At 44.1% G+C, this 26,606-nt stretch overlaps 1 protein-coding gene across 6 annotated transcripts; it reads left to right on the forward strand.

Annotated features, from left to right (window-relative positions):
- Positions 1-562: 562 nt before the first annotated feature.
- On the forward strand, positions 563-26,544 carry tsc1a (TSC complex subunit 1a). 6 transcript variants are annotated; one of them, XM_047380704.1, is made up of 22 exons: positions 563-833; positions 2,915-3,031; positions 3,107-3,210; positions 3,279-3,431; positions 3,846-3,990; positions 4,125-4,279; positions 7,023-7,096; positions 8,120-8,313; positions 8,415-8,467; positions 8,679-8,787; positions 8,858-9,073; positions 13,544-13,761; positions 13,830-13,951; positions 14,093-14,163; positions 17,362-17,528; positions 17,664-17,846; positions 17,940-18,050; positions 24,044-24,166; positions 24,248-24,435; positions 24,825-24,983; positions 25,449-25,921; positions 25,993-26,544. In XM_047380704.1, exons 2-21 carry the CDS (start codon positions 2,923-2,925, stop codon positions 25,882-25,884), a joined length of 3,090 nt encoding a protein of 1,029 aa, XP_047236660.1. In that variant the 5' UTR covers positions 563-833; positions 2,915-2,922; the 3' UTR covers positions 25,885-25,921; positions 25,993-26,544. The 6 variants fall into 6 exon arrangements, with proteins under 6 accessions (XP_047236660.1, XP_047236656.1, XP_047236657.1 ...); XM_047380700.1 differs by having other exon boundaries at positions 564-932; positions 25,449-26,544; XM_047380701.1 differs by having other exon boundaries at positions 564-864; positions 25,449-26,544.
- Positions 26,545-26,606: the final 62 nt, after the last annotated feature.

The raw sequence follows: 26,606 nt of genomic DNA on the forward strand, positions 1-26,606 counted from the left end.
ATTATTAGGAGTTTTTAGTTATGCTTTTGAGAGTTAGAAAAATCCTTAAACAGTAGCTTCTAGTGTGATCACACAATGAGTGTTTATTATTCAAGGTTAAAGGTTGCAGGTGTTTTCTGTCTGTATCGTGAGAAGCTGGCAGTATATTAGGGAGGCATGGTTCTCCTCTCACTGAAGATTCCTGAAGACGTGTGGGAAACATTTCTTTAATTAAATGATGAAATGTATCTCTGTTTCTTTGATACTGTTGCTGGGGAGACATCCACAGACAGAATGATTGTGTATGTGTACTGCATAGCAGCGTGGGGTATAAAATGTAATGTAACGCAGCCCCCAGTGAGACAACACAGACGTTTCCAGGTACCAGTGTAAGTGTGATGTTTCCTCTCTGAATTCAGACTGGTTTTAATAAACTTGTGGAAACTGATCTCTGACTGAGGATTGTCCTTTGGGTGCCAGAAGAGTCGATGAGAGGTGAGGAGTCATGTAAGAGTTAACTGACGGCCAGTAAAGTTTTCCTACCTCAACAAAACACATACTTTTATTCCTGTTCCCTGGGCTCAAAAATAGCTTCTTTCAAATAAAAAGAACCAGTCTTTCTGCTGATTCGATTCTCTTGTTCAGGAGCGCTTGTTTTCTCCTACGGTTTATGTCCGATTTAGCGACCATTTGTATTCCTGTTGAGCTGTAAAAGCTCATTTTTCCCACCGCTGTAAGTGTCCCTGAACGACTCTGGACTCTGATTGGCAGCTGCAGGTGTCAGGTTGCAGTAGTGGGCGGGATTTGCTGTCACTGGACATGTCCGCTCTCAGCTGGAATCAACAGGTCTGAAGGTACCAAAGCTTCTAAGCTGTGCTTTAGGAGGTTTGTTCCGCTCGGAACCAGAACCGGTTCTGAGCTCTGCTTATCGGGGGACACGCGTCTGCTGCTGGGTGGGAACACGGTTCTACGCACCCCTCTGTCAGCCTGCTTTAGCCTGTTAGCTTAGCTGTTAGCTCCCAGGTGTTTTTAACTCGCTGAATGACGTCACGTACAGTTTCAATGACAGCAGTGACGTCAGAGCACAGTCAGGACCTTGTTTGTTAGTTTATCTGGTTACCGGGTAAAAATGAACTGTTATTGTACTTTAAACGTTTTAACCGAGTTTAGATGAAATTAACACCGATACTCACTGCGCTCTGACCTGGAAGTGAAACGTTGACCTCTCAGTTCAACTTCAGATCATTTAGTTTTGATACTGACTTCATTCAGGTCCAGACAGGATCATTTCTGTGCCTCAGTTTACACAGAAAACCGGAAAAAGTTCTGATCTAAAAATAAAAACATATTTTAGAAAAAAAATCTTGAAACTATTTCTATTTTAAAATGTTTCTGATAAATGTTCACAGCCACTGTCAGTTACAGTTTATGTGGTCCAGTGCTTTATTCAGCCCAAACATCAACTTGTTTACTATAAATATATATTTTACTTTTACAAAATCCTTTTTAATGTTAAACTCTGAAGAGACGTGAGGTTCTGACCAGCTTGTTCTTGTCTTCTTCGCTGCACTTTTATATTATCAACAGATGAATATTTAGATGATCAACAAGCTCAAACTGAGCTAAACTAAAATAGATGTTCTAAAACGGACCTTTTGAAAAGAAGCAATTTAAACAGCATCATTGGCCACAGCAGTTCACCTTTTGGTTCTGTAGGCTGATCACAGGGTTTGTTTGGACTCAGGAATGTTTCTGTTGGGTTCTGAAGCCGGGCCTCTAGAACCTGCACTGCGTTTTTCTTTCTGTGGTCGGTTTTTGGTCCATTTCATTTTTCTTGTAAAACTGGGTTTACACACAAGAGTCTGGATCTGTTACAGTTTTTAAAAGAGAAACGTAAATCTGCACGAGTGAGTTAAAATCCAGAGGATGAATCTGTGTGGTTCCCTCAGTCCAAACGGATCAGGATTCATGAAATCAGTCTGAGTTTGGAGCTTTGAGCAGCAGAAGGTGGAAACTTTCTGGAATAAACTCTTACTTCTCGTCTCTGGGATACAGATTGGCTTTAATGGAGAACCGGAACCGCATGTCTCAGAGCTGCAGATTCACATCAGAGAAGAGCATCGGTTCTGATCTCTTCACACAAAATCCAATCAAAATCCTGTGATGTTTTCAGGGAGGTTAGGAAAAGAAGCTCAGGGAAACATTCTGTAAATGTTCTTCCTGACTTGTGTTCCTGTTCCCATACACCACCCTCACCATCCTCAACAACACTGTATCGGCCGTGGACCCCTTCAGGTTCTTAGAAACCACCATCTCTGAGGACCTGAGATGGTCTTCACACATAGACACTGTTTGAAAGAAGGTCCAGCAGAGACTGTACTTCCTGAGGCAACTCAAGAACCTCAACCTTCCACAGGAGCTGCTGGTCATCTTCTCCACTGCCATCATTCAGTCTGTCCTGTCTTCATCCATCTCAGTGTGGTTTGGATCATCCACCAAACAGGACAGGTCCAGACTGCAACGAATAATCAGGACTGCAGAGAGAATAATCAGGGCTGACCTTCCCTCCATCCAGGACTTATACAGGTCTAGGGTCAAGAAAAGAGCTGCTAAAATCTCTGCAGACCCCACACACCCTGCACATAAACTGTTCAGAGTTTTACCTTCAGGTGGCGCTACAGATCACTGTTTACTAAAACCAGCCGCCACAGAGACAGTTTCTTCCCCCAGGCTGTTTCTCTGTTGAACATTTAATAGAGTACAAAACAACAGCAACAGATGTTGCAAATGCACCTTTTTTATTATATATGTGTATATTGTAAATATGTTTATTCTGTAATACAAAAACAAAACCAGAGAGCAAAGTGTACCGGAGTCAGATTCCTTGTTTGTATGTAAGAACTTGGCAATAAAGCTGATTCTGATTCTGTTTCAGTGAGCATCATGTCTAGAGAACAGGTGAGCATCACAGACCTGCTGCTCTCTTTGGAGAGTTCAGAGCTGCAGGAGGTGGAGCGGGTCAAAACCGCAGTCAACCAGCAACTGAGTACAGGTCAGTTTACCTGTCTGTCGTATCACCACCTCTTTCCTCCTCCTTTCTCAGTCTGACCTGTAGTTCTGCTCACAGACAGAGGAGGTGCTGTCCTCTCCTCACTGGTGGAGCATTACCTGGACTCCTCCTCCTCTCAGGTGGTGCTCCTCCTCTCCTCCATCAGAGAGCCTCATCACAAGGTAAGCAGCATGTCATCTGGCAGGTGTGCTATATTTGAGCTTGTAAATAAGCTGGCTCCGCCCATCAGGTGCTGCTGGAGAAGCTAAACGAGGCCCTGAACCGACCCGGAAATAGACTGGCAGGTGTCACCTTGCTGGGTCACCTGATCAGGAAGCAGCCACCTTGGGTCCATCACATCAGCCAGTCACCAATCCTGTTGTCACTGCTGCGCTGCCTCAAGGTACAAAACCCCAAACTATCCAAATAAAATGTGATTCTGACACATTCATGTAAAAGACCAGCTGGTACCATACTGACCACACCCAAAACCGGCCAATACCTTCATATTCTACTCAGAAACCATCAGACATCAACTCTAACAATGAACTCACATGAGATACCAGGAAATTATACTTGAAAGTCCTACTTAAAGAAAAACATCTGACACCGACATCAGATCTTGACACATTCCTCCAGAAACATTCAAACATCTCCCTGTTCTACCCCGGGCCAGCAGATACCACCAGGTTCTACCCAGAAACCAACAAAACAGTTCTTAGTTTCAGTTCCAGTGTTTGTCATCAAGCTTTCTGTTCTCTGTTTGGATGTTTTTGGTCATCTACGTGATCTAAAGAGATCAGAGTTTGTTTTCCAGACGGATGGTGACGTGGTGGTTCTCATCACTGGAGTCCTGGTCCTCATTACTCTCTTACCCATGATCCCTCAGGCTGGGAAACAACACATCTACGATTTCTTTGACGTGTTTGGACGCCTTGTTTCCTGGAGCTACAAGAACCCTGGTAATCCCAGCCAGCAGGGGGCACTGCTTGTAGAAGAAACGCCAGCTACTCCAACACACAGTTGGAGTAGCTTCTTTTGGAGATGTTTCAGTTTAAATGCTCAGTTCTGATTGGCTGCCTGTCACCGCTTGCAGGCCATGTGGCTCCAGTGTACCTGGTCCACCTCCATGCAGGTGTTTACTCGCTGTTCCACCGTCTGTATGGGATGTTCCCCTGTAACTTCATCTCCTACCTGAGGTTGCACTACAGCATGGAGGAGAACCTGGACACCTTCCAGGAGGTGGTCAAGGTTAGTAACACCAGTACAGACCCATACGGGCCAGTACAGACCAGATGAGTACAGGTCCATACAGACCAGACCAGGTTAGTACTGTTAGTACAGACCAGTTCAAACCAGCAGAGGTTTGGTCCAATCTAAGCAGGTTCTGACCAGCTCAATGAGAGCAAGTTTTCTGATCTGAGATTAACCCCTAGTGAGTTCTAACCAGTTTAACCCGGTTTGTGAAACATCAGTTAATCCAGCGGCGTTCAAAGTCAGTTCTGGAGGACCAGTGTCCTGCATGTTTGAGATAATTCCCTGATCCAACACACCTGGATCAAATAAATAGGTTCCAGGCAGGAACACGTCTAGGACATGCAGGACTGTGGTCCTGAAAGAGCTCATCTGTCATTGGTTAGTCTGCTGCTGGTTCCGAGCTGCTCCCACACTGTCCGGTAACAGGTTCTGACACCCAAGAGGAGCTGCAGCTTCCTCAGGTTACCTTTAGAGACCCTGAGCTAAAATGGGACAAACAGAACACCAGCAAACACTGAGCGCGCTCAGTTCCTCTGCAGATTTCAGAGGCTGTGCTCTGATGTGGTTCAGCTGCTGGTTCTGAACCAGTTCCTAATCCAGAACCAGTTACCACAGACGCCAGCCAGGATGACATGTGAACCATGTGGTCAGTTTAATCTGAGGTGCTACTATAGGTCCAGTCCAGTTCCTTCCAACAACACAGACACAATTTCAGGGTTTGATTCATCAGAACATCACTTTAATTCAGCATCCAAACAAACGGTCTCTTCATGGTGGCCTGTAGAAGGTCCTGATCCAACTACTGTAGCACCAGACTTTTGTTGTGATTATTAATCTGAGAATATTATTTCATATTTAATATTTTATCAAATAATATTTCAGTCTGTTAAGGATTTTCCTGTGAATACCAGCCCAGTAAGGCGATGGTATTAGAACAAAATAGAAAGGTGTGAGACGAGCTCTGACATTATTGAACAGCATAAACTCTGCACATATATGGAATAAATTCACACAATTTCTTAAAATACAAGAATTTATTAACAAAAATAAGTCAACTCAAAGTCAAACATATTTCAATCAATAAACTCTTTACTTTGCTAAAACAATCCAACTAAACTACCAATCAGAATTAAAGAATAATGAAGACTAATGGACTATGTACAATATAAACAAGTTGATTAAAGATGATTGATAATTATGACCAAAAAGAGTGATGCAACATTACCATGCAATGTTTATGTTTGAGAACCAAGGATTATCTTGAAGAATCTGGAAATGAAGTTAAGTTAGTCATGGAACCAACTTAGACAATAATCAGCAAATGTTTAGACAACCATTCACAATGCAAGATCAGATAAAATATTATTTTAATAAAATAATGTTTTAAATAATGATCTGCTGAATAAAACCAACCTTCTGGATGACTAATGTCTCATTAGCTGCCTTCATTTATTAAAATAATATTTGAAGAAATATTATTAAGGGAATATTTTTAAAAAGAGCCAAATCTTTCTGGAGAAATGGGGCTTAATGGTGTTTACTTAGTTATCAACTTTAGTAAATGATGTTCAGGGACTATTATTCACTAGCTTGAAAACTAACAACCTTTCTGTTAAATACTCTTTAGTAGCAGCACGTGTTCTTACCGGTTAGCAGTTGAGCTAACAAAAGAAGCTAATAGCTTAGCACCAGAAACAAACACATACCTTTAAAATACATTGGTTAATATAAGGGTTAAAATGCATAAGTGCAGACGGCGCGTTATGATCAAACATCTGTTTAAAATCACCCTTTAAATAAAGTTTGTCTTAACTTTAAAAACATACAAAGAACACAAATGTGTGCTGCAGATAGCCTGCTAGCACCAAGATAGCCGAGTTTCACACAAACAAAACTTCATAAAATGAAAAACGTTTCGATCATTTCATCCTAACTGTTAATCTGCCCAAACACTTAACCTCATGAACCATGGTGAGGAAACGTTGTCCAAGGGGCTGTCCACTGCGGTCTCTGCTGTCTTCCTTCCAGACTGGGAGATCGCGTCTTTGCAGAGGTTTCTCTCGAACACCGTTTGCTCCTACAGGGCTCGGAGAGAACAGTCAAGCAATGCTTGTACCTTAATTACCCCGTTCATGAATGAAAATACCGGATACACAGACAGTATTTCATCCGTACTTATCTTATCTTATGATCGATGATCTTATGACACTCTTGGATCTAGTTTGAAGAGTTTATGTCTTTTTGCCAGCAAAGAGACATCAGCGCGGTTTGTCCCCCCTATCCGGTCCCTCTGGAAGGCCGTGTGGAAAGAGGTCGGATGTAGCAACAGCTGTGTTTTTATTCGGGTAGTGACATCACAGGACGTCTGCAGTTATCCCGTTTCCTGGCTGCCGGAAGAAGGTTAATGCACTTTATTTTGAAAAGTTCCAGAAAAGTATGTACCGGAGTTTAATGTTGAAATCCATGGCTGTGGGTCCCAACACTTTCTTAGCGAATTCAGCGAATTCTAAAGGTAAACCAGTACTGAACTGGTACCACATTAGGTTTGGTTAGTGTTGCATCTTCGGATTCAGTTCAGTGACACAGAAGGTCCCTGAACACACCGTCATGTGGTTTCCAATGTGAACACAGGGGTTCTCTGCACACCTGAACAGGTTCACTCGCATCTGAGGGCTGGTTCTGACCCAGAGTCTAGGTAAAGTGTATCGATTCTGCTTTGACTCTGTTTGTCTTTCAGCCGATGTTGGAACATGTACGGATTCACCCAGAACTTGTTACAGGGACTCAGGACTATGAACTGGACCCGTCCAGGTAAGTCAACAGAGCTTTTACAGTTAGGACCCAAATTATTCATACCCCCACAGATTTAGATTTAATTTGTCCAACATGTACTGTTGTTCTGGAGTGGCCCAGCCAGAGTCCCGATCTGGATCTGATACAGATTCTGAGAAGGGAGCTTAAGATAAGGGTGATGGACGACGTCGTATTTGTATTTAAACACCTGAACCTCCTGGTTGCTGCGTGTGTGGGTCCGATGACAGAGGTCCAGAGGAGCGTCCTGAACCTCCTCTTTCTCTCTATAAGCGAACTTAAAAGGTTCCCCAGCTTACAATACCTGAAGAATCCTAAATCTGCCGGGCAGTGGTGGATGCTGGTCTTTCAAGGAGGGGAAGCTCAATTTCAAGATCGCTGATTCGCTCATTTCGCTGTCAATCAAAAAGGGATTCAGCCTCAGATAGATCATCCAATCATCATGCAGAAGCTGAGGGTCCGGGCCAGCCCACTGCCCCATAGACCCCCAGAGACGCTGAGCGTCTGATGGGTGAGACGAAGACCAGCATTTCTGCTTCACTATTGAACTGTTTAAAGCTGTGAAGCTGCAGGAATGAGTGAGAGGAAAGCTGCGTCGTTACTAGAGATAAGAAGCTGATTCTGAACAAAAGTTGTAGCGCATATTTAGTCAATGACATGAACACACAACAGTTTATATTTGATCACTTATTTTTAGACATTTTAGGGGAAGCTGAGCTTCCCTTGCAGTCTTAGAGCACTGCTGCCGGGGGTATGAATAATTTAAAGCTTAACTGTAAATGTTAAGCAAGTTGTGTTAAAACTCTTCAGATCAGAAAATGAAGACCTGAGCTCAGATGAAGTCACACCTGCAGGTCCAGAAACTTCTTCCTAGTTGAAGAAAGATGTTCAGATGAGTTCTGGTGATAAATATTCCAGAATAACCAGTACTGATCTTTGAGGAACACCTTCCTCTAATCTGCAGCATGTTGCTTGGTATGATCCTCAGAGATAACCCCATCCCCTAACCTTCGTTCCTCTCAGGTGGAGGTGCTATGAAGTCCATGACATCATCATTGAATGCGCCAGACTGTCTCTGGACCCTCTGGAGTCGTCTTGTGAGGAAGAAGTTTACTACTCTCCCCCAGCCTCTCCCAAACTTCCCCCACAGTCCTTCCCGCATCTTCACTTGGATCTCAGCTCCAACCCTCATGACTTGGAGCCAATCAGCAGCTCAGGTGAGGAACAGAACCACATGTAGAACTTCCTGCTGCGTTTTTTTCCTGGGTTCTGTCTGAACGGTAGAGGAGTAAAGTTGTTTCTGCCCGGCTCTTGGCAGGAATTTCAGTCAGTTGTCCCCCTCAGCTGACGCTCAACACCTCCTACATGCAGGTAACACCTCCCATCACCATACACACACACACACAGCTGTCAAACCTGGTTCAGTACTGGTCAGTTCTTTATGTTAGAAATCAATCGTCTGCCGGTTCCTGTTTCTAAATGCAGCAAAGTTTTGGTGGTCCCAACAGAAACACCTGGTTCTGTATTAGAAACCAGAACCACTTTAATGTTAAACATCCAACAGGTGTCCTTCTGTGTTCAGGCTGATGACCTCACATGGAGCCCCTCCTCTCAGTGTGGTTTGTCCACGCCCCCTCCTGAGGCTGCTACTAGCCCCGCCCCCTCTCTGAGCAGGTCTACCTCCATCTCAGGTGAACACCTTTACCTGTGTGTGTGTGTGGTGTGAATGACAGCTCCATCTAATGTTGGCTGTGTTTGCAGGTGTGAAATGTCCCTCACCTGCCTCTGTACCTGTAACCATGCCCAGTGGAGATAGCTACCAACCTGTCAGCGTGCTCCAGGTGACATCAGGTTTCATTCCGAAGGAGCAACACGAAGACAGCCTATGTCTGTCCTCACAGGTGATGCAGCAGCCAATCAGAGCAAAGGAGGAGATGGGTCTGAGGGACATGATCGGCGAGAACCTGAACAGTGCAGGTGAGTGGCTCAGGCATGGACACGGAGGAGGAGACTGCCCAGTAGAAACGGTACATCGTTGTTAGTCTTCTCCAGGAGAATGAAAGCAGGTGACTGATGACCTCACTCAATGGGGGAGGAGTCTCACATCCAGCTGAATGCTGATGAGACCAAAGACATGATCTCTGATTTTAGGAGAAAACATCACAAGCGTGAAGTCACTTTAACTTAAGGTCAGGCCGTTGAGAGTGTGCAATCTACCAAACATCTTGGGACCATTGTAGATAATAATTTAACTTTGCAGCCAGCTGTGAAGCAGTGTGCAAGAAATGCTCATCAGTGCATCTTCTGCTTGAGGAAATTCTGCCATTTTAAAATGGATAAAACCATAATGGCCCAATTTAATCCTTTTCCTTTGTGTCATACAGAGGTTGGACGATGAAACTGAAACACCTGTCATTTTGGGTGGGAGGTTTCATGGCTAAATTGGACCAGCCTGGTAGCCAGTCTTCATTGATTGCACATTGCACCAGTAAGAGCAGAGTGTGAAGGTTCAATTAGCAGGGTAAGAGCACAGTTTTACTCAAAATATTGAAATGCACACAACATTATGGGTGACATACCAGAGTTCAAAAGAGGACAAATTGTTGGTGCACGTCTTGCTGGCGCATCTGTGACCAAGACAGCAAGTCTTTGTGATGTATCAAGAGCCACGGTATCCAGGGTAATGTCAGCATACCACCAAGAAGGACGAACCACATCCAACAGGATTAACTGTGGACGCAAGAGGAAGCTGTCTGAAAGGGATGTTCGGGTGCTAACCCGAATTGTATCCAAAAAACATAAAACCACGGCTGCCCAAATCACGGCAGAATTAAATGTGCACCTCAACTCTCCTGTTTCCACCAGAACTGTCCGTCAGGAGCTCCACAGGGTCAATATACACGGCCGGGCTGCTATAGCCAAACCTTTGGTCACTCATGCTAATGCCAAACGTCGGTTTCAATGGTGCAAGGAGCGCAAATCTTGGGCTGTGGACAATGTGAAACATGTATTGTTCTCTGATGAGTCCACCTTTACTGTTTTCCCCACATCCAGGAGAGTTACGGTGTGGAGAAGCCCCAAAGAAGCGTACCACCCAGACTGTTGCATGCCCAGAGTGAAGCATGGGGGTGGATCAGTGATGGTTTGGGCTGCCATATCATGACATTCCCTTGGACCAATACTTGTGCTAGAAGGGCCAAGGACTACCGAACCATTCTTGAGGACCATGTGCATCCAATGGTTCAAACATTGTATCCTGAAGGCGGTGCCGTGTATCAGGATGACAATGCACCAATACACACAGCAAGACTGGTGAAAGATTGGTTTGATGAACATGAAAGTGAAGTTGAACATCTCCCATGGCCTGCACAGTCACCAGATCTAAATATTATTGAGCCACTTTGGGGTGTTTTGGAGGAGCGAGTCAGGAAACGTTTTCCTCCACCAGTATCACGTAGTGACCTGGCCACTATCCTGCAAGAAGAATGGCTTAAAATCCCTCTGACCACTGTGCAGGACTTGTATATGTCATTCCCAAGAGGAATTGATGCTGTATTGGCTGTAAAAGGAGGCCCTACACCATACTAATAAATTATTGTGGTCTAAAACCAGGTGTTTCAGTTTCATTGTCCAACGCCTGTAGTTTGGTCATCTAACTCTGAAGGAGAGAACCTCCCTCCGCAGACAGTTAAAGTGTCCTCCAGACTGACTGGAGAGTCTCATCCCTGTACAGCAGATAACCTCTTCCGCTTTAAACTACAACTCCCATCCTCTTCACAGAGAGCTTCCATGGACAGAGATTCTTGGTCCATTAGTGTAGGACCAGATGTCCTGAAGCAGCAGTTGGAACAAAGCTGGAGATAATTCCTCTCAATAGACCGCAACAGGATTTTAAATGGATTCTATATTTGATTTAACTTTAGTATTTAATGACAACCATTTTTAGTCGTGTGTTTTATTTATTTGTTCATTATTTTTACCCGAATGTTTTTATTTTATTTCTAGTTTTTATTTGGTTTTATTTTCTGTATATCTGATTATTTATTTATCTATCTTGATTATTAATTCAATTCAATTCAATTCAAAAATACTTTATTAATCCCAAAGGGAAATTAAATGTTGTTGTAGCTCATATTATGAAGGTTTCCTCAAAGAGTCGTTGTAGATGCTGATGGCTGTGGGCAGGAAGGATCTCCTGTAGCGCTCCGTCTTACAGCTGATCTGAAGAAGCCTCTGACTGAAGACACTCTGTTGTTGTAGGACAGTCTCATGAAGAGGATGCTCAGGGTTCTCCATAATGTTCTTCATTTTATGAAGAATCCTTCTTTCCACAATGATCTCCAGAGGTTCTAGAGGAGTCTCCAGAACAGAACCAGCCTTCTTTATCAGCTTGTTGAGCTTTTTTAAGTCCCTGGTTCTGATGCTGCTTCCCCAGCAGATGATGGCAGAAGAGATCACACTCTCCACAACAGACTTATAGAAGATATGCAGCATCTTGCTGCAAACACCAAAGGACCTAAGCTTCCTCAAGAAGTACAGTCTGCTCTGTCCCTTCTTGTAGACGGCTTCACAGTTGCATCTCCAGTCTGTAGAAGCAGAAGGGTCCATGGCTGAGGTGGAAGATTAAATATTTGAGGTCTTAGTGGACAGCTGTGGGTACTGTGGGCCAAAGGAGGGTGGAATGTCTGTTTGGCTGTGAGCAGGAGAGGAGGATGCTGAGCTTTTTTCTGAACTGAACCTATTGAAGAACCTGTTCAGTTCATTGGTTCTGTCCAGACCTCCATCAGTCTGATCTTCTTTCTGCTTAAAGGCTGTGATCTTCATCCCTGTCCACACATCTCTGATATTGTTTTGCTGGAGCTGCTCTCCAGCTTCTTCTTGTACACCTCCTTGCTGTCTCTTATCTTGACTTTAAGTTGCTTCTGTGTACTCCGCCTTATATTTCAAGCAGAGAAAACCAAAATTGTGATCTGATTTGCCTAGAGGAGGTCTTGCTGTAGAGATGTATGAGTCTTTGACATTTGCATAAAACAAATCCAACGTTTAGTTTTCTCTGGTAGAGCAGGTGACAAACTGTTGACATGTTGGAAGTGTAGCAGAGAGTGAGGCATGGTTAAAATCACCATAAATTGCATTGGGGTGTTGTGTCTGTATCTTAGCAACAACTGAGCTGATGGCATCACATGCAGTGTTGGCAACAGCTAAAGATGGAATGTAAACTGTTGCCATAATGAAACTGGTGAACTCTCTGGGTAAATGATCTGGACGAAAACTTACAGCTAACAGTTCAATATCTGGATGACACTTCACAGTAACATGCCCTGGATGTACCATCTATTGTTCCCAAGTACTGCTAGTCCACCTCCTTTGCATTTGCCACTCCTCTTTAAATCTCTGTCAGCCCGTATGGTCAGAAAGTCTGGGAGAGAGACGCTGGAGTCGGGGATATGATCCTGCAGCCATGTCTCAGTGAAACACATAATACTGCATTCCTGGTACCCGGGCTGGGTTCTTTGTAGGGCTTGGAGTTCATCCAACTTGTTTCCCAACGATCTCACATTGCCCATCAGAATTGACGTAAGAGATGGTTTGAACTTCCTTCTTCTCTGTCTTCCCCTTGCAGCTGCTCTGCATCCACGGCGTCTCCTTTTCAACTCATCAGGGATTTGGGGTTGTAGTTGAAGTATTATTTGAGCTTTTGAGATATTAATCAGCTGCTCCCGGGTGTAAGAAACAACCCTGTTGCCATGGCAATGCATCATACCAAATGTTCAAAAGTAGAAAAGTATTAGGAAAAATCCTGCAAGCTGCACAGCATCTGACACCGGAGAGGACAGTTGTCCAAAAAAAATCAACTGTATCCACCACAAGAGGAATTTGAGTTCCGAAAAAAGAATCGATCAGAATGAAAAGTTGCAGAGATACTCCAACCTGTTGCCACCTTGAGCGGCGCAATTCTAGAAAGCCTGGCTTCTTCCTCTTAAGCCTTGCTCTCCTCTTTTGTGTCCTTTGACTTGATTTTTGGAGTCTTGAGTATTTTAGGTACTGCTATATTTTATGGCTCTGGTTTTGGTTCTGTTGAGATGGCTTTTTTACCTGTGTGTGTGTGTGTGTGTGTGTGTGTGTGTGTGTGTGTGTGTGTGTGTGTGTGTGTGTGTACCCATGGGTGCACATAAACGTAATTGAACATTGGAGCGTCCATATTGTGAGTGGCAGGTTGAGGTTCACATGTCAAACATTTGTACTTCCTGCTGGTTTTTACTCACTTTTAAATGTGAAACAGAAGATCCATTTCCTGCTAACATCAGAGACCTTCATACCCGCTTACTGCATGTATCTCAACAAGAATGGCGCTGACATTGACATTGTGTCCAGACCCTAATGCAGTGGTGATCATGTATCTTGTCTATCATGTACAGAACCGTGTTTGTTTCCGTTTGTCTGCAGACGTCAGGCCACGGCCCGCCTCCTCTCAGCTCCTCCTCCTCACCTCCACCCCAGCCTCTAGCCTTCCGTCACCCTCCTGTTCTAGGTCTCTCTGCCTCACCCCTCCTCACTCCTCCTCCCATGTGTCTGAACAACAAGGCCCCGCCCCTCCGTATGAGTCACTGTTTGAGCTCGCTCTGCCTCGGGCAGCCACGCTGTTCATCGGAAAGAAAATGCAGGTGAGAACTGCTGGTCAGAGCCAGGTTTAATATTCTGCTCAGAGCGCTGAGTCTCTTCTGTCCTGCAGGAGGCGCTGGAGAGAGCTGTAGGAGAGCAGAGGGAGGAAGAGCAGACCTCAGTCTCTCCTCTGAAGGTTTTGGACCGTATGATCGTACATGGAAACGACGCTCATGAACGCCTCAGCAGGAGGTGAGAATGCAGGAAGGTTTCTGGTTTGAAACAGAACCTGAAATTGCTGCAGAACAGTATCACCTCAGAACTCTTCTAAGCTTCTCTAATGGCCAACTATAGTTAATGATGCTGATGTGATCTGACTGTGATACCCTGCAGGTTCTCAGCTGGAACCAAGTCCATGGATCGGAGTCATTTGGGAGGTAAACAGCAGAGCATGAAAAGCAGAGGTACCTGAAACTAACACTCCATTATCTCATTAACGCCACCTGTCTGTTAAAGCCCATGTGAAACCAAACTCATTTTGAGGGTGGAGTCTGATGCAAAAACAGTAAACTATACTTTCTACCGTTCTTCTTCATCTTCTTCGTCTGTTTCCATGACGATGTTTGGCTGGCTTCTCCTGCTACAGGGTTGAAGCCCCCACACAGAGCAGAAGAAGAAGAAGAATTCTCCAGTTTTTCCACAATCGTAGTTTATGTTTGCTGATGATGATGTTCAGCTTAGAGTGTGATGATGATTCTGACCCAGTGAAATATTCAGAACCTTTTGGATTTCACCTCCAGCTTCATCTCCACACCTCCCTTTTCTCCATCCAATTGTAGGAGTTTGTCTCCTTCCTGCCAGTGTAGAAGTTTTCTGTCCAATCAGAGCCCAGAATGCAGAGAGAGACGTCCACACTCTCATTCACTCCCATTGTATGTCTGTCCTTTTAACTCCATACCACTATGTCCACCAGTATGTCCTCTGTTCCCAGTCTAATGTATTTGGCTGTGATGTCTTACAGGTGCAGTAGGTGGTGCTACTGAGCTACAGAACAAAGCTGTTCTGAGGTTTTGCCCCTTGGATCAGACCACTAGGTGGCGGTGTAACACAATGAGCAGATAGAGTTTGGACCCTAAAAAAAAACAATTTGGCTGATCTGCTTCTTTTATATGACACATTTGCTTTTATGTGAGTTGAAGTGTGGTTCTTCTGACTGGTTACTAACCAGTTTGCCCAGTTTGACTGACCTGCTCTCTGTCCTGTACCTGCTGGTAGCAGGTCTGGACTGACTGTGAAATGACATCATGAAAACATGTAACACCAAGGATGGAGCTGCATCATGTTTCAGATCACAACTGTCATTTCAACATTCATGTGTCCAATATGAAAATCACAAAGGACTGCTTAGAGGTGAAATGTAGTTTCATGTTTCAGGTGCATTTAGCCTCTGTTGGCCACTGACATACAGTGCTCTAAAATGCTCTGAGACCATGCTAAAGAATTTAAACGTTTTCCACCTGCTCCGGTAAAATTCAACTGAAACACAAACATTTATGGGTGGAAATATGAACAATTAAAAAGGTCCAACAAACTTGTATAAAGGCCTTCAACAAATGCTGATTGCACAGCCAGAAAGACACAAAGACACTGTAGGAATAGATGGATGTTTTAGTCTATCAGTTCTGAATCCTAGCAGCAGATATCTGCATCTAGGACCCGGCCAGGGGTAGGACGACAGTGCCAGTTAGTACCTATGATTGATCAACATATCCTTTGTCTTGGAAACATTTACCTTAAATAAGAAGGACTCTTAGTGAAATGTTGTGATCCGGATCATCGGTACTGAGAAGGGACAAGATAACAGAATCATCAGGCAACTTTAAAATGTAACAGTGCCCATGCAGCTGGAACAGTCAAATAAAAGGGGTGAAAGGACACGTCCCTGAGGAGACCCAGTTGAGGAGAAGAGGACATCAGAGAGAATCCCATTGACCTTTACCTGCTAAGGTGTTACAGTTAAAGATGTCCATCAGCCAACAGATGAGATCACCCGGAGTCAATACCATAGCAAAACACTTTAATTTCTCAGCTAAAATATGGGGATGAATGCAAGTAAAAGCAGATGAAAAACCAATAAAAACCAATCTTGCAAACGTTTCTGCCCCTCCAGAAGACCTAGGATCATTTTCATGAGTTCCTGTTGCATCCTCCACAACCTGCCTGACCTGTAGTGGGCCCAGATGATCGTTGACTTTGGACAGCAGGACCTTCACTGCCACTAAAGACAAAGCAGCGGGCCTGAAGTCGTTCAGTGACTTAACCGCCTTTCCAGGGCGGATAACTCCAGATCCAAGGGGCACTATGACTGTGCAGAGAGATATTAAAACAAAAAATGTCTCCCAACTGTGGGGCTCTCTGTCTGAAAACATGGCCTCCTATGCCACCAGGACCTGGTCTTTTCCTGTCTTTGGTCTGAGCGTTGCGCTGGCTTGTGTTTCCTCAACACAGGTTTCTAGGACAGAACCAAATAAACATCATTATGATCCGAGGAGCCAAGTAGAGTTCTGCCCAACGGCATAAGGTCTTTCCCTAACCCTAGCCCTTCCTGTGTGAAACAGCCAATCAGACATCAGGGTTTGTTGAGGAGCCACCCTCATCCCGCCTACTGAGTTTGATGGGTCACGTTGACAGTTTACATTATTTCATAATAACTCAGGTTGGACTGAGATGATGGTGGAGCTTTTTAAGCATGAAGGAACTCACACAGCTCCAGAGCCTTGTTAAAGATTTGAGTGAAGATCGGGATTAGATGATCAGCGCAGGCTCTTAGACAGAAGAGGGAGATACCATCAGGTTGTGGAGCTCTCCTGGTCTTCTGAGGCTGAAAGATCTTTTTTACATCGTCCTCAGGGATTTTTAGTGCAGACGGGGTAAGAAAGGAGAGTGGAGGAGATAGTGTTGTATAGTTGTTGGTGGGCGGTGCAGGTAGTCCTTGTGTGTAGGAGGGAGGTGTGAATTGCTGGTTTTCAAACCTACAGAAGAAGCTGTTGAGATCATCAGCCAGTTAGGGGTTTCAACACAGCGTGGGGGAATGAGCTCCAGGCTAGTAATGGTCCTCCAAACTGCAGCTGGGTCGTTTTTAGCTAATTGCTGTAGCTTCTCTTAGCTTCAAAAACATTCCAACCTGTCCCGTCAAAGCAGGCCAGTAACATCTGCTTTGAAACATCAGTCCACTTCTTAACAGTCCAAACCTCAGGTTCAGAAGTTTTCCTTATTTCTACCTGTAGGTTGGAATGAGATGAAGAAGTCCCAACTCAGCCTTGGTGACAGCTCGATATGCTTCTTTTGCCTCTTTTCCATCCATGGTTCCAACACCACATGGCTCCACTCTGCTTGACCTTTTTCTGAAACCCTGCCTAGAGGTGTGGCTTGAAGCTCCACCTCCAGGTGTGGCATGTTGTAACAGAGGGCCTAAAGATCCTATTTATAACAAGTTATTTACAGGATTTCTGCTATAGGGGGAATCCCTTGAGAATAGGAGCCAATTCATAGGTCAAAGTTGACCTCAGTTTGGCTGCTGCTCAGGTCTGTTTTTAACATACCGCAGGAGATTACTCAGACTCATTTTGAGACAGAAAACATCTTTACCTCTGTTGTGTTAGGTCCCGCCCCAGGGGAGGAGCCTCAAACCCTGAAGAGTCAGCTGTTGCTGGTTCACAGCCAGCTGCAGTACGAACGTTTCAAACGACAGCAACACGCCATCAGAAACCGACGCCTGCTGCGCCGAGTCATCAACGTCACAGCACTGGAGGAGCAGACAGTCGCTATGGTAACAGACCCTCCAAACCCACACACATACCTCTGCTTCCTCGTCCTGTTTCCTTCATTTTGTGCTCTTGTTTCTCTGCAGCGGTTGTTTCTGTGTTTAACTTTCCCTCCCTGATGTTTCTGTCTTTGGTGGCAGAAGGGACAGCTCAGTGTACAAGACGAGGAGATCCGGTGTCTGAAGTCCAGTCTAGATGAAGAGCAAAGAAGGTTCACCAAACTGAAGCAGGACGCAAAGACCCAATCAAAGCACCTCCATGATCAGATCCAGCAGCTTCTGCAGCAACAACAGGACAAGCAGCAAGAGAACCAGTTGCTGCAGGTGAAAGACTCTGACTCACAGAGCAACAACCAGCACAGTCTGGGCTCCTACTGGTTGTAAAAAAGCAGTCTGTGCTGTGATTGGTTGTTTTAGAGCGAACTTGTGGAGAATCGGGGCAGGCTTAAGGACCTGGAGGCGGAGCTGCAGAGAGCCAATAACAAGGCCAATCATGCTGAACACCTGCTGACGCAGCTGTCACTAAAGGTGAGGACACTTTTCATTGGCTGAGCCCATTTAAACTTTAACAGTAAATTATTTTCTTCTGCATCACTAGAGACAACTAGACCAACCAGATCAGTCTCTGTTCCTGGTAGAAACCATAATCACCACATGCCAAATCATTTACCAGTAGGTGTAGTAGAGTCATAGAAAACCAACAGAACCACCACTCATTATCTCCAGGATCCTGAGTGTAATTGAATAATTTATTGAAAGAGGATTGTTCTAAATATTAGCGGTGTGGAGTTCAGTTACTGAGGTCCTTCGTTCTGTGAAGAACCAGGAGTCTATCAGGTGGCCCTCATCTAAAGATGTTGTTCATGCATTTCTCTCTAAAACCTGAGTGTTCAGAAGAAAAGCCTACTTTGATTAGGACATTGATTGGAGAGGGGAAAACGTACAAAGAAGTGCAGAGAATGATGAGCTGCTTGGCTAAAATGAAGGTAATGGTGAGGACTGGGACCATTAGAAGACTGTATGAAGCAAATCTATCAGCAAGATACCCCCATAAAGTCCCATGGTTGAAGAACGTGCTGAAGAGGATCCAATTTGCCAAAGAACACGTCAACTGGCCTGAGGAGACATGGAGAAACATTTTGTGGATCTGATGAAGGTGAGATTGTTCTCTTTGGGTCCAAGAGCTGCAGACAGTTCATCAGATGACCTCCAAACACTGAACTGAAGCCACAGTCCACTCTGAAGACAGTGAAGAGTGGTGGTTCAAACATCATGATGTGGGGATGGTTCTGTTCCTGTGGTGTCGGGTCTGTTTATCACAGACATGGAATCATGGGTCAGCGTCATCATACATGAAGAGTTCATGTTGCCTGATGCTGAAGAGAAAATAAGTGTTTCAACAAGACAACGACTCAAACACACCAGCAAGTGAGCAGCATCCTGGTTTCAGACCAACAAAACTAATGTTCTGATTGGGCCGGCCCAATCCCCAGACCTTAACACTACTAAAACCTTGTAGGGTGGCATCATCACTGCTGTTTCTGAGGCTGTTCAATGTTGTCCAATCATTCTGACCTGGAACACCTGTTCACAGGAGCCAGAACCCGGTCGACTCCATGCAGCACAGATGTAATGCAGTTCTCAGAACCAGAATACAGCTAAATATTAGTTTAGTGATTCCAAGGAATGATAAAAGATTTTTCAGTTGATACAGTAAATATCTGAGTCAGACTTGTTGTCAGTGGATCAACCACCCAGACCTCTCAGGTCTTCTGGCTCAAATCTACTCTGCAGAACCAGATCCAGAACCAGACATGGAGAAGCAGCTTTTAGTTCTTATGCTCCACTAATCTGGAATAAACTCCCAGAAGACTGGAAAAGCACCGAAAGCCTAAGTTGCTTTAAATCAAGATTTAAAACTTATTTGTTTAGAGCGGCCTTTGACTGGGCCATCTAAATATTATTAGTTAGGTTTTTAGTCCAACTTTCCTTTCATTTTCTTATCCATCATTCTATTCTCTTTATTTTTTTAATTATCTTTATGTCACTGTAATGAACTTTGCCTATTATATTTTTTATTTTTCATTTAATTTTTTTCCTTCATGTGAAGCACTTTGAATTGTCTTGCTACTGAAATGTGCTTTAGAAATAAACTTGCCTTGCAAAGATGCTGTTATTATGTTCATGTTTATTCATTTTCTGTAAAGTGATTCAAAGACTGATGGATTTATCTTCTTGGTCTGATTTAGACGCATGAAAATAAAAACAGTTCTGAGCATTTTGAGCTTTACTCTTGTATTTAAACACACTGCTATTATTTTGAACTGATAATTGGTGATTTTATTGATAATATCACTGCCATGCTATTGGTAAACACTGGAATAAGTCAGTTTGTAATATGCTAAATTAATTCATGTTTTTGTTCAAATAAAACATGAATGTAAAAGTCTCTGACAATAAATTCAAACCTTCACCACATTTCTTCAGACTGTAGAGGTGTTCCGGATTTCAGTTCAATTCAAAATGAATCCTAAAGCAAATTTAAATGTTGTTGTAAGTTATATTATACTGGTTTTTTAAAGAGTTGTAGATGCTGATGAAGGATCTCCTCAACCAGAATTAATGCTGCAGGTCCAGATCATGTCAGCCCTAGAGTCCTGAAGGTCTGTGCAGAGCAGCTATGCAGGATTCTGCAGCACCTCTTCAATCGTAGTCCGGCCCAGAAGAAGGTTCTAGACCTCCTGTCTTGTTCCGGTACCAAAGAAAACTCCCCCATCAGTCCTCAATGACTATAGACCTGTTGCCCTGACATCCCACATCATGAAGGTCCTAGAGAGACTCCTGTTGGTCCACCTGAGTAAGCAAACGGTAAACCATCAGGACCTCCTTCAGTTTGCTTATCGCTGTGGAGTTGAAGATGCCATCATACACCTGCTTCAACAAACCCACTGTCATCTGGACAAAGCCAGCAGCACTGTGAGGATCATGTTCTTTGATTTCTCCAGAACATTTAATACAATCCAACCTGATTTTCTTTGTCAGAAACTCCAGAAGACTCAGGTGGAGGCCTCAACAATCTCCTGGATCAAAGACTACCTGACAAACAGACCACAGTTTGTGAGACTGAAGGGTTGTGAGTCTAACCAGGTAGTCAGCAGCACAGGAGCACCACAGGGGACTGTACTCTCACCATTCCTTTTCACTCTGTACACCTCAGACTTCCAGTACAAGACAGACTCCTGTCATCTGCAGAAATACTCAGATGATTCTGTAGTCGTTGGTGGATCAGAGATGGACAAGAAGCTGAGTACAGGAAGGTGGTGGACCACTTTGTGGCATGGTGTGGAAACAATCATCTCATTTTGAACGTGACTAAAACAAAGGAGATGATTGTAGATTTTAAGAGAAACAGGAATAAGTCAAAAACTATTTCTATCATGGGAGAAGAAGTGGAGGTGGTGGAGGAGTATAAATACCTCGGTGTTCACCTGGACAACAGACTGGAGTGGAGATGCAACTGTGAAGCCATCTACAAGAAGGGACAGAGCAGACTGTACTTCTTGAGGAAGCTTAGGTCCTTTGGTGTTTGCAGCAAGATGCTGCAGATCTTCTATAAGTCTGTTGTGGAGAGTCTGATCTCTTCTACCATCATCTGCTGGGGAAGCAGCATCAGAACCAGGGACTTAAAAAAGCTCAACAGCTGATAAAAAAGGCGGGCTCTGTTCTGGGGACTCCTCTGGAACCTCTGGAGATCATTGTGGAAAGAAGGATTCTTCATAAAATGAAGAACATTATGGAGAACCCTGAGCATCCTCTTCATGAGACTGTCCTACAACAACAGAGTGTCTTCAGTCAGAGGCTTCTTCAGATCTGCTGTAAGACGGAGCGCTACAGGAGATCCTTCCTGCCCACAGCCATCAGCATCTACAACGGCTCTTTGAGGAAACCCTCATAATATGAGATATAACAACATTTAATTTCCCTTTGGGATTAATGGAGGGTTTTTTTAATTGAATTGAACTGAATATTGAAACAAAGTTATTGGAGTGTTGAGTCTGGATGTTAGCAACGACTGAGCTGATGACATTGCATGCAGTGTGCGCAACAATTGATGGAGGAATGTACAGAGCCTTGCTAAAGTATTCAGCCCCCTTGAACTTTTCAAGCTTTTGCCACATTTCCGGCTTCAAACATAAAAATATAAAATTCAAATTTTCTGTGAAGAATCAACAACAAGTGGGACACAATCGTGAAGTGGAATGAAATTTATTGGATGTGTCAAACCTTTTTAACAAATAAAAAACTGAAAAGTGGGCGTGTAATATTATTCAGCCTCTTTACTTTCAGTGCAGCAAACTGACCCCAGAAGTTCAGTGAGGATCTCTGAATGATCCAATGTTGTCCCAAATGACTGATGATGATAAATATAATCCACCTGTGTGTAATCAAGTCTCCGTATAAATGCACCTGCTCTGTGATAGTCTCAGGGTTCTGTTCAAAGTGCAGAGAGCATCATGAAGACCAAGGAACGCACCAGGCAGGTACGAGATACTGTTGTGGAGAAGTTTAAAGCTGGATTTGGATACAAAAAGATTTCCCAAGCTTTAAACATCCCAAGGAGAACTGTGCAAGCAATCATATTGAAATGGAAGGAATATCAGACCACTGCAAATCTACCAAGACCCGGCCGTCCCTCTAAACTTTCATCTCTAACAAGGAGAAGACTGATCAGAGATGCAGCCAAGAAGCCCATGATCACTCTGGATGAACTGCAGAGATCTACAGCTGAGGTGGGAGAGTCTGTCCATAGGACAACAATCAGTCGTACACTGCACAAATCTGGCCTTTATGGAAGAGTAGCAAGAAGAAAGCCATTTCTCAAAGATATCCATAAAAAGTCTCGTTTAAAGTTTGCAACAAGCCACCTGGGAGACACACCAAACATGTGGAAGAAGGTGCTCTGGTCAGATGAAACCAAAATCAAACTGTTTGGCCACAATGCAAAACGATATGTTTGGTGTAAAAGCAACACAGCTCATCACCTTGAACACACCATCCCCACTGTCAAACATGGTGGTGGCAGCATCATGGTTTGGGCCTGCTTTTCTTCAGCAGGGACAGAGAAGATGGTCAAAATTGATGGGAAGATGGATGGGTCCAAATACAGAACCATTCTGGAAGAAAACCTGTTGGAGTCTGCAAGAGACCTGAGACTGGGACGGAGATTTATCTTCCAACAAGACAATGATCCAAAACATAAAGCCAAATCTACAATGGAATGGTTCACAAATAAACGTATCCAGGTGTTGGAATGGCCTAGTCAAAGTCCAGACCTGAATCCAATCCAGAATCTGTGGAAAGAGCTGAAGACTGATGTTCACAAACGCTCTCCATCCAACCTCACTGAGCTCCAGCTGTTTTACAAGGAAGAATAGACAAGAATTTCAGTCTCTTGATGTGAAAACTGATAGAAACAAACCCCAAGAGACTTGCAGCTGTAATTGGAGCAAAGGGTGGAGCTACAAAGTATTAATGCAAGGGTGCTGAATAATATTACACGCCCCACTTTTCAGTTATTTGTTAAAAATGTTTGACACATCCAATAAATTTCTTTCCACTTCATGATTGTGTCTCACTTGTTGTTGATTCTTCACAAAAAATTATAATTTTATATCTTTATGTTTGAAGCCTGAAATGTTGCAAGATGTTGAAAAGTTCAAGGGGGGCTGAATACTTTCACAAGGCACTGTAACTGTTGCTGAAATAAAACAAGTGAATTCTCTTGGTATAAATCATGTGAACAAAAACCAGGCTCCAGGTGCAACCTGCACTGGTAGATGTGGTAGGGGGGTTTGGTACCCAGCGTACCAGCAGGACCAGTAGGCTGCTGGTCATTTTCTTTGTTGCCAACATGCCTCCGTGTCAGGCATATGCTGCTCTTGGGTGCTGAGTGCTACCAGATGTTAGCCTTTCACCTTTCTAACTATGTCGCACACTAACCTACTCTACAAACACATACACACTCATGTATACACTAACACTCAGACATCCATACATATAATCCTAAAGGTTGAAGGTCATACAAACACAAAATCCTTCCAGTTGCACAGCATCCAAAACCAGCGAGGAAACCCTTTCAAAAATGAAATCAAGCTGAGAAACAAGGAGGAACATTGATAAAATGAATAAATTTCATGAAATGTATCAGAGCTACTCCAACAAGCTGCTACCTTCTAGAAGAGAAGTCCCCTCAAGTATTGGCTTTAGATGTTTCTGCCCCAACGCCGCTGATTAAATGGGTTAACTACATGCAGAGTCCTGCTTATTCATTATTAACTTAAATCAGGGCTGTTGGTCCGGAGATGAGACAAGCAGAACTCTGGGCCATGAGAACCAGTATTGGACTGAATTCTTTTCAGAAAGATCTAAGCTCTAATGTTGCCGTCCCTCCAGAAGCTGTTTGGAGCTGCCTGCTGTTAGTCTGATAAACAGTTTTTGTTTGACGTGTCAATTTTTTGCAGCTGTGCAGCAGTGAGCAGCTGCAGCAACAGATCTTCCTGCTCAACCAGCAGCTCATCCTGCTGAGAGAAACCAACAGAGCTTTGAGCGAACAGCTGGAGGAAGGAGATCCATATCGTTGGACCGTAAGATCATTAACATGCCCGGAAACACACTGATGGTTTGATGAGTGAGAATGCTATGTAAAGCTGCAATGTTCTGCTTAGGAGGAGGCCATGCTGCAGCGCAGCGTGGGGAAGGAGTTCCAGAGACTGAAGGACTGTAACGTTCAGCAGAAACAGAAACTGGAAGCAGCCAATCACAGGATAGCAGAGCTGGAGAACCAATTGGCCAAGAAGGAGAAGCTCATCTTGGATCAGAAGAAACTTCTAGAGGACACCAAGAACCAGAACAGGTCAGAGTCCAGGGCAGAACATAAACGGTTAAATGTAAAGCACACCAGATTTGACATGAAGGTCTGAAAAGAACCTGAACACAAGCACCAACATAAAAAACATGACCACATTTATCTTCAGAAGGACTCAGACGTAGAGCCTAACTATGTTTGTTCAGAAGCTGCTTGTTGGTCCTGAGTCAGGTGACAGCAGAGATGCACAAAATAAACCTGAATGGATCATAAACCAGACTCTCCTCTCTAGTGATCTGATTTTAACTTCATTTCAACACAGATGAGTCAGAGAGGGAGCATGCTCAGTCGAGCTGATCAGTGGTCTTCATACAGAGCCTTGATGGACTCCACAGTGTGGTCCTCAGATGAGATTTCACTCTGGTGGTTTGTTTCAGGGCAGAGCTGTCAGCTTCAGAGAGTCGATGTGTCGCTCTGAGAAGACTCACCCAGACTCTCCAGACTGAGATGCTTCACCTGTACAGCCAGATCCACCTGGACACTCAACCAGGAAGCGACACGTGGACACACAGCTCGGCTCTGGATGTCAGCAGCAGGTAAATGTTTGATCTCCTCATTGACGTTTGCTCTGGACACAGACACCTTAAAATGACCGAGAACAGAAACAAAATAGCACGATTTTAATAATAATGTAGGAATATAACAGAAACATTTATCTCATTCTGAATCTGCTGCTTCCTTAAAAAGGAAAATGTTAACTGAGCAGTAAGATGAGAGCAGAGAAAGGAAGACCAGATGGAGGCAGGTAAACGCTGAGAATATAGACCACAAAGGTGGATCATAAAGGTTGGTCTGGATGAAGGATCACCAGATGGTTACCTTCATAAGAAATCATCTCCATAATACTGAGTAATTACTGCTGCTGTTAAAATATCGCAGATCACAGGTGAGACATGAGAACCCAGCATGAAGCTTTACAGTCCATCTCTCAGCTGATGGTTCACTGTTTCATAGATATGAATATGATTAATGATGTCATCTGTTATCTGTGCCTCTCTTAGGCCAATCAGAGACAGCACCTCCTCACCCATCACTCAGGATAGCAACAAGTCCCGCCCCTCCTCTTCTTCTGCTGTGGGAATCATAAACGGTGCCGTGGAGGTCCTCTCCTCCTCCTCCCCCCTCCCCGTCTCCCCCTTTGACTCCCCACTGGCCGTTGGATCCTTCCTAGAGCAGCAGGCGCGGCGAATGTTTGGGCCGAGCAGTCAGAGCCTAGAGGGAGAGGAGGAGAAACAGGAGGAAAAAGAGGAAGAGGATGCCCACCCAGAGAGCCCACCACTGGGCCAGGAGGTGGAGGAGGCCACCTTTCTCACTGGGAGTCCTCACATTGAGTCTCCGAGTCCTGCTGCCGCCGCTGCAGACTTGGCACTTACCGTCCGCCAGCGGAGGGACGAGCTCAGCATCATGGACTACAACGAGTCGCTCCCTGAGTTCTGACATAGGAGGAAGGGGAGAAGAGGAGGAGGAGCAGAAAGTATTAAAAAAAGTTTAATCAAAAGTTTACAGCAGAAACATGATAAGAACTGCAGCTAATTTTGTGTTCAGAATAATGTGACCGACCGTCTGGATGTGGTCTACCTGGAGTCTGGAGCTGCTGCGTGAAGCTGATCAACAGTAAGAAGACTCTGGAACATCTCTGTCAGATGAAGGGACCTCCTGGAACAACAACAGGGAGCAGATGGCTCATACTCCAAATCTTAAATTACGCTTTAAAAAGAAATAAAGACTAATGAGATCAAAGTAAATTATTTCCACAAAAAAAATCACCAGAGATAGTTAGATAAAAACATCAGCAGACCGCTGCTCTGCTCACATGTTCAGCTGATGTTGATGAGGAGCAGGAGGTTTCTGATCGTCCAGGGAAAGGAGGAGGGGGTAGGGAATCATCATTAACACCACACAGAAAGCATTTGATTAACAGTCTGTATATTCTTTCATATTTAAGATTTTATTCTTAAGTGAAGCAAAGAAAACAAATGACTGATCAGCTGTTTTTCTTGTGTGGCTGTTTACTGACTGTTTCCACCTCAGAAACATGAAGCAGCCGCTCATCTGCAGACAGGGAATTCGAGGAATAAAAGATCTGTGAAAGCTCTGCATCTGTCTGCAGTTTGTTTCCAGACAATCTTTTCAAACCCTGACTGACATGCGTCAGAAGC

This window comes from Girardinichthys multiradiatus, chromosome 12, assembly GCF_021462225.1.
Source record: "Girardinichthys multiradiatus isolate DD_20200921_A chromosome 12, DD_fGirMul_XY1, whole genome shotgun sequence".
Classification (NCBI taxonomy): Eukaryota; Metazoa; Chordata; class Actinopteri; order Cyprinodontiformes; family Goodeidae; genus Girardinichthys; species Girardinichthys multiradiatus.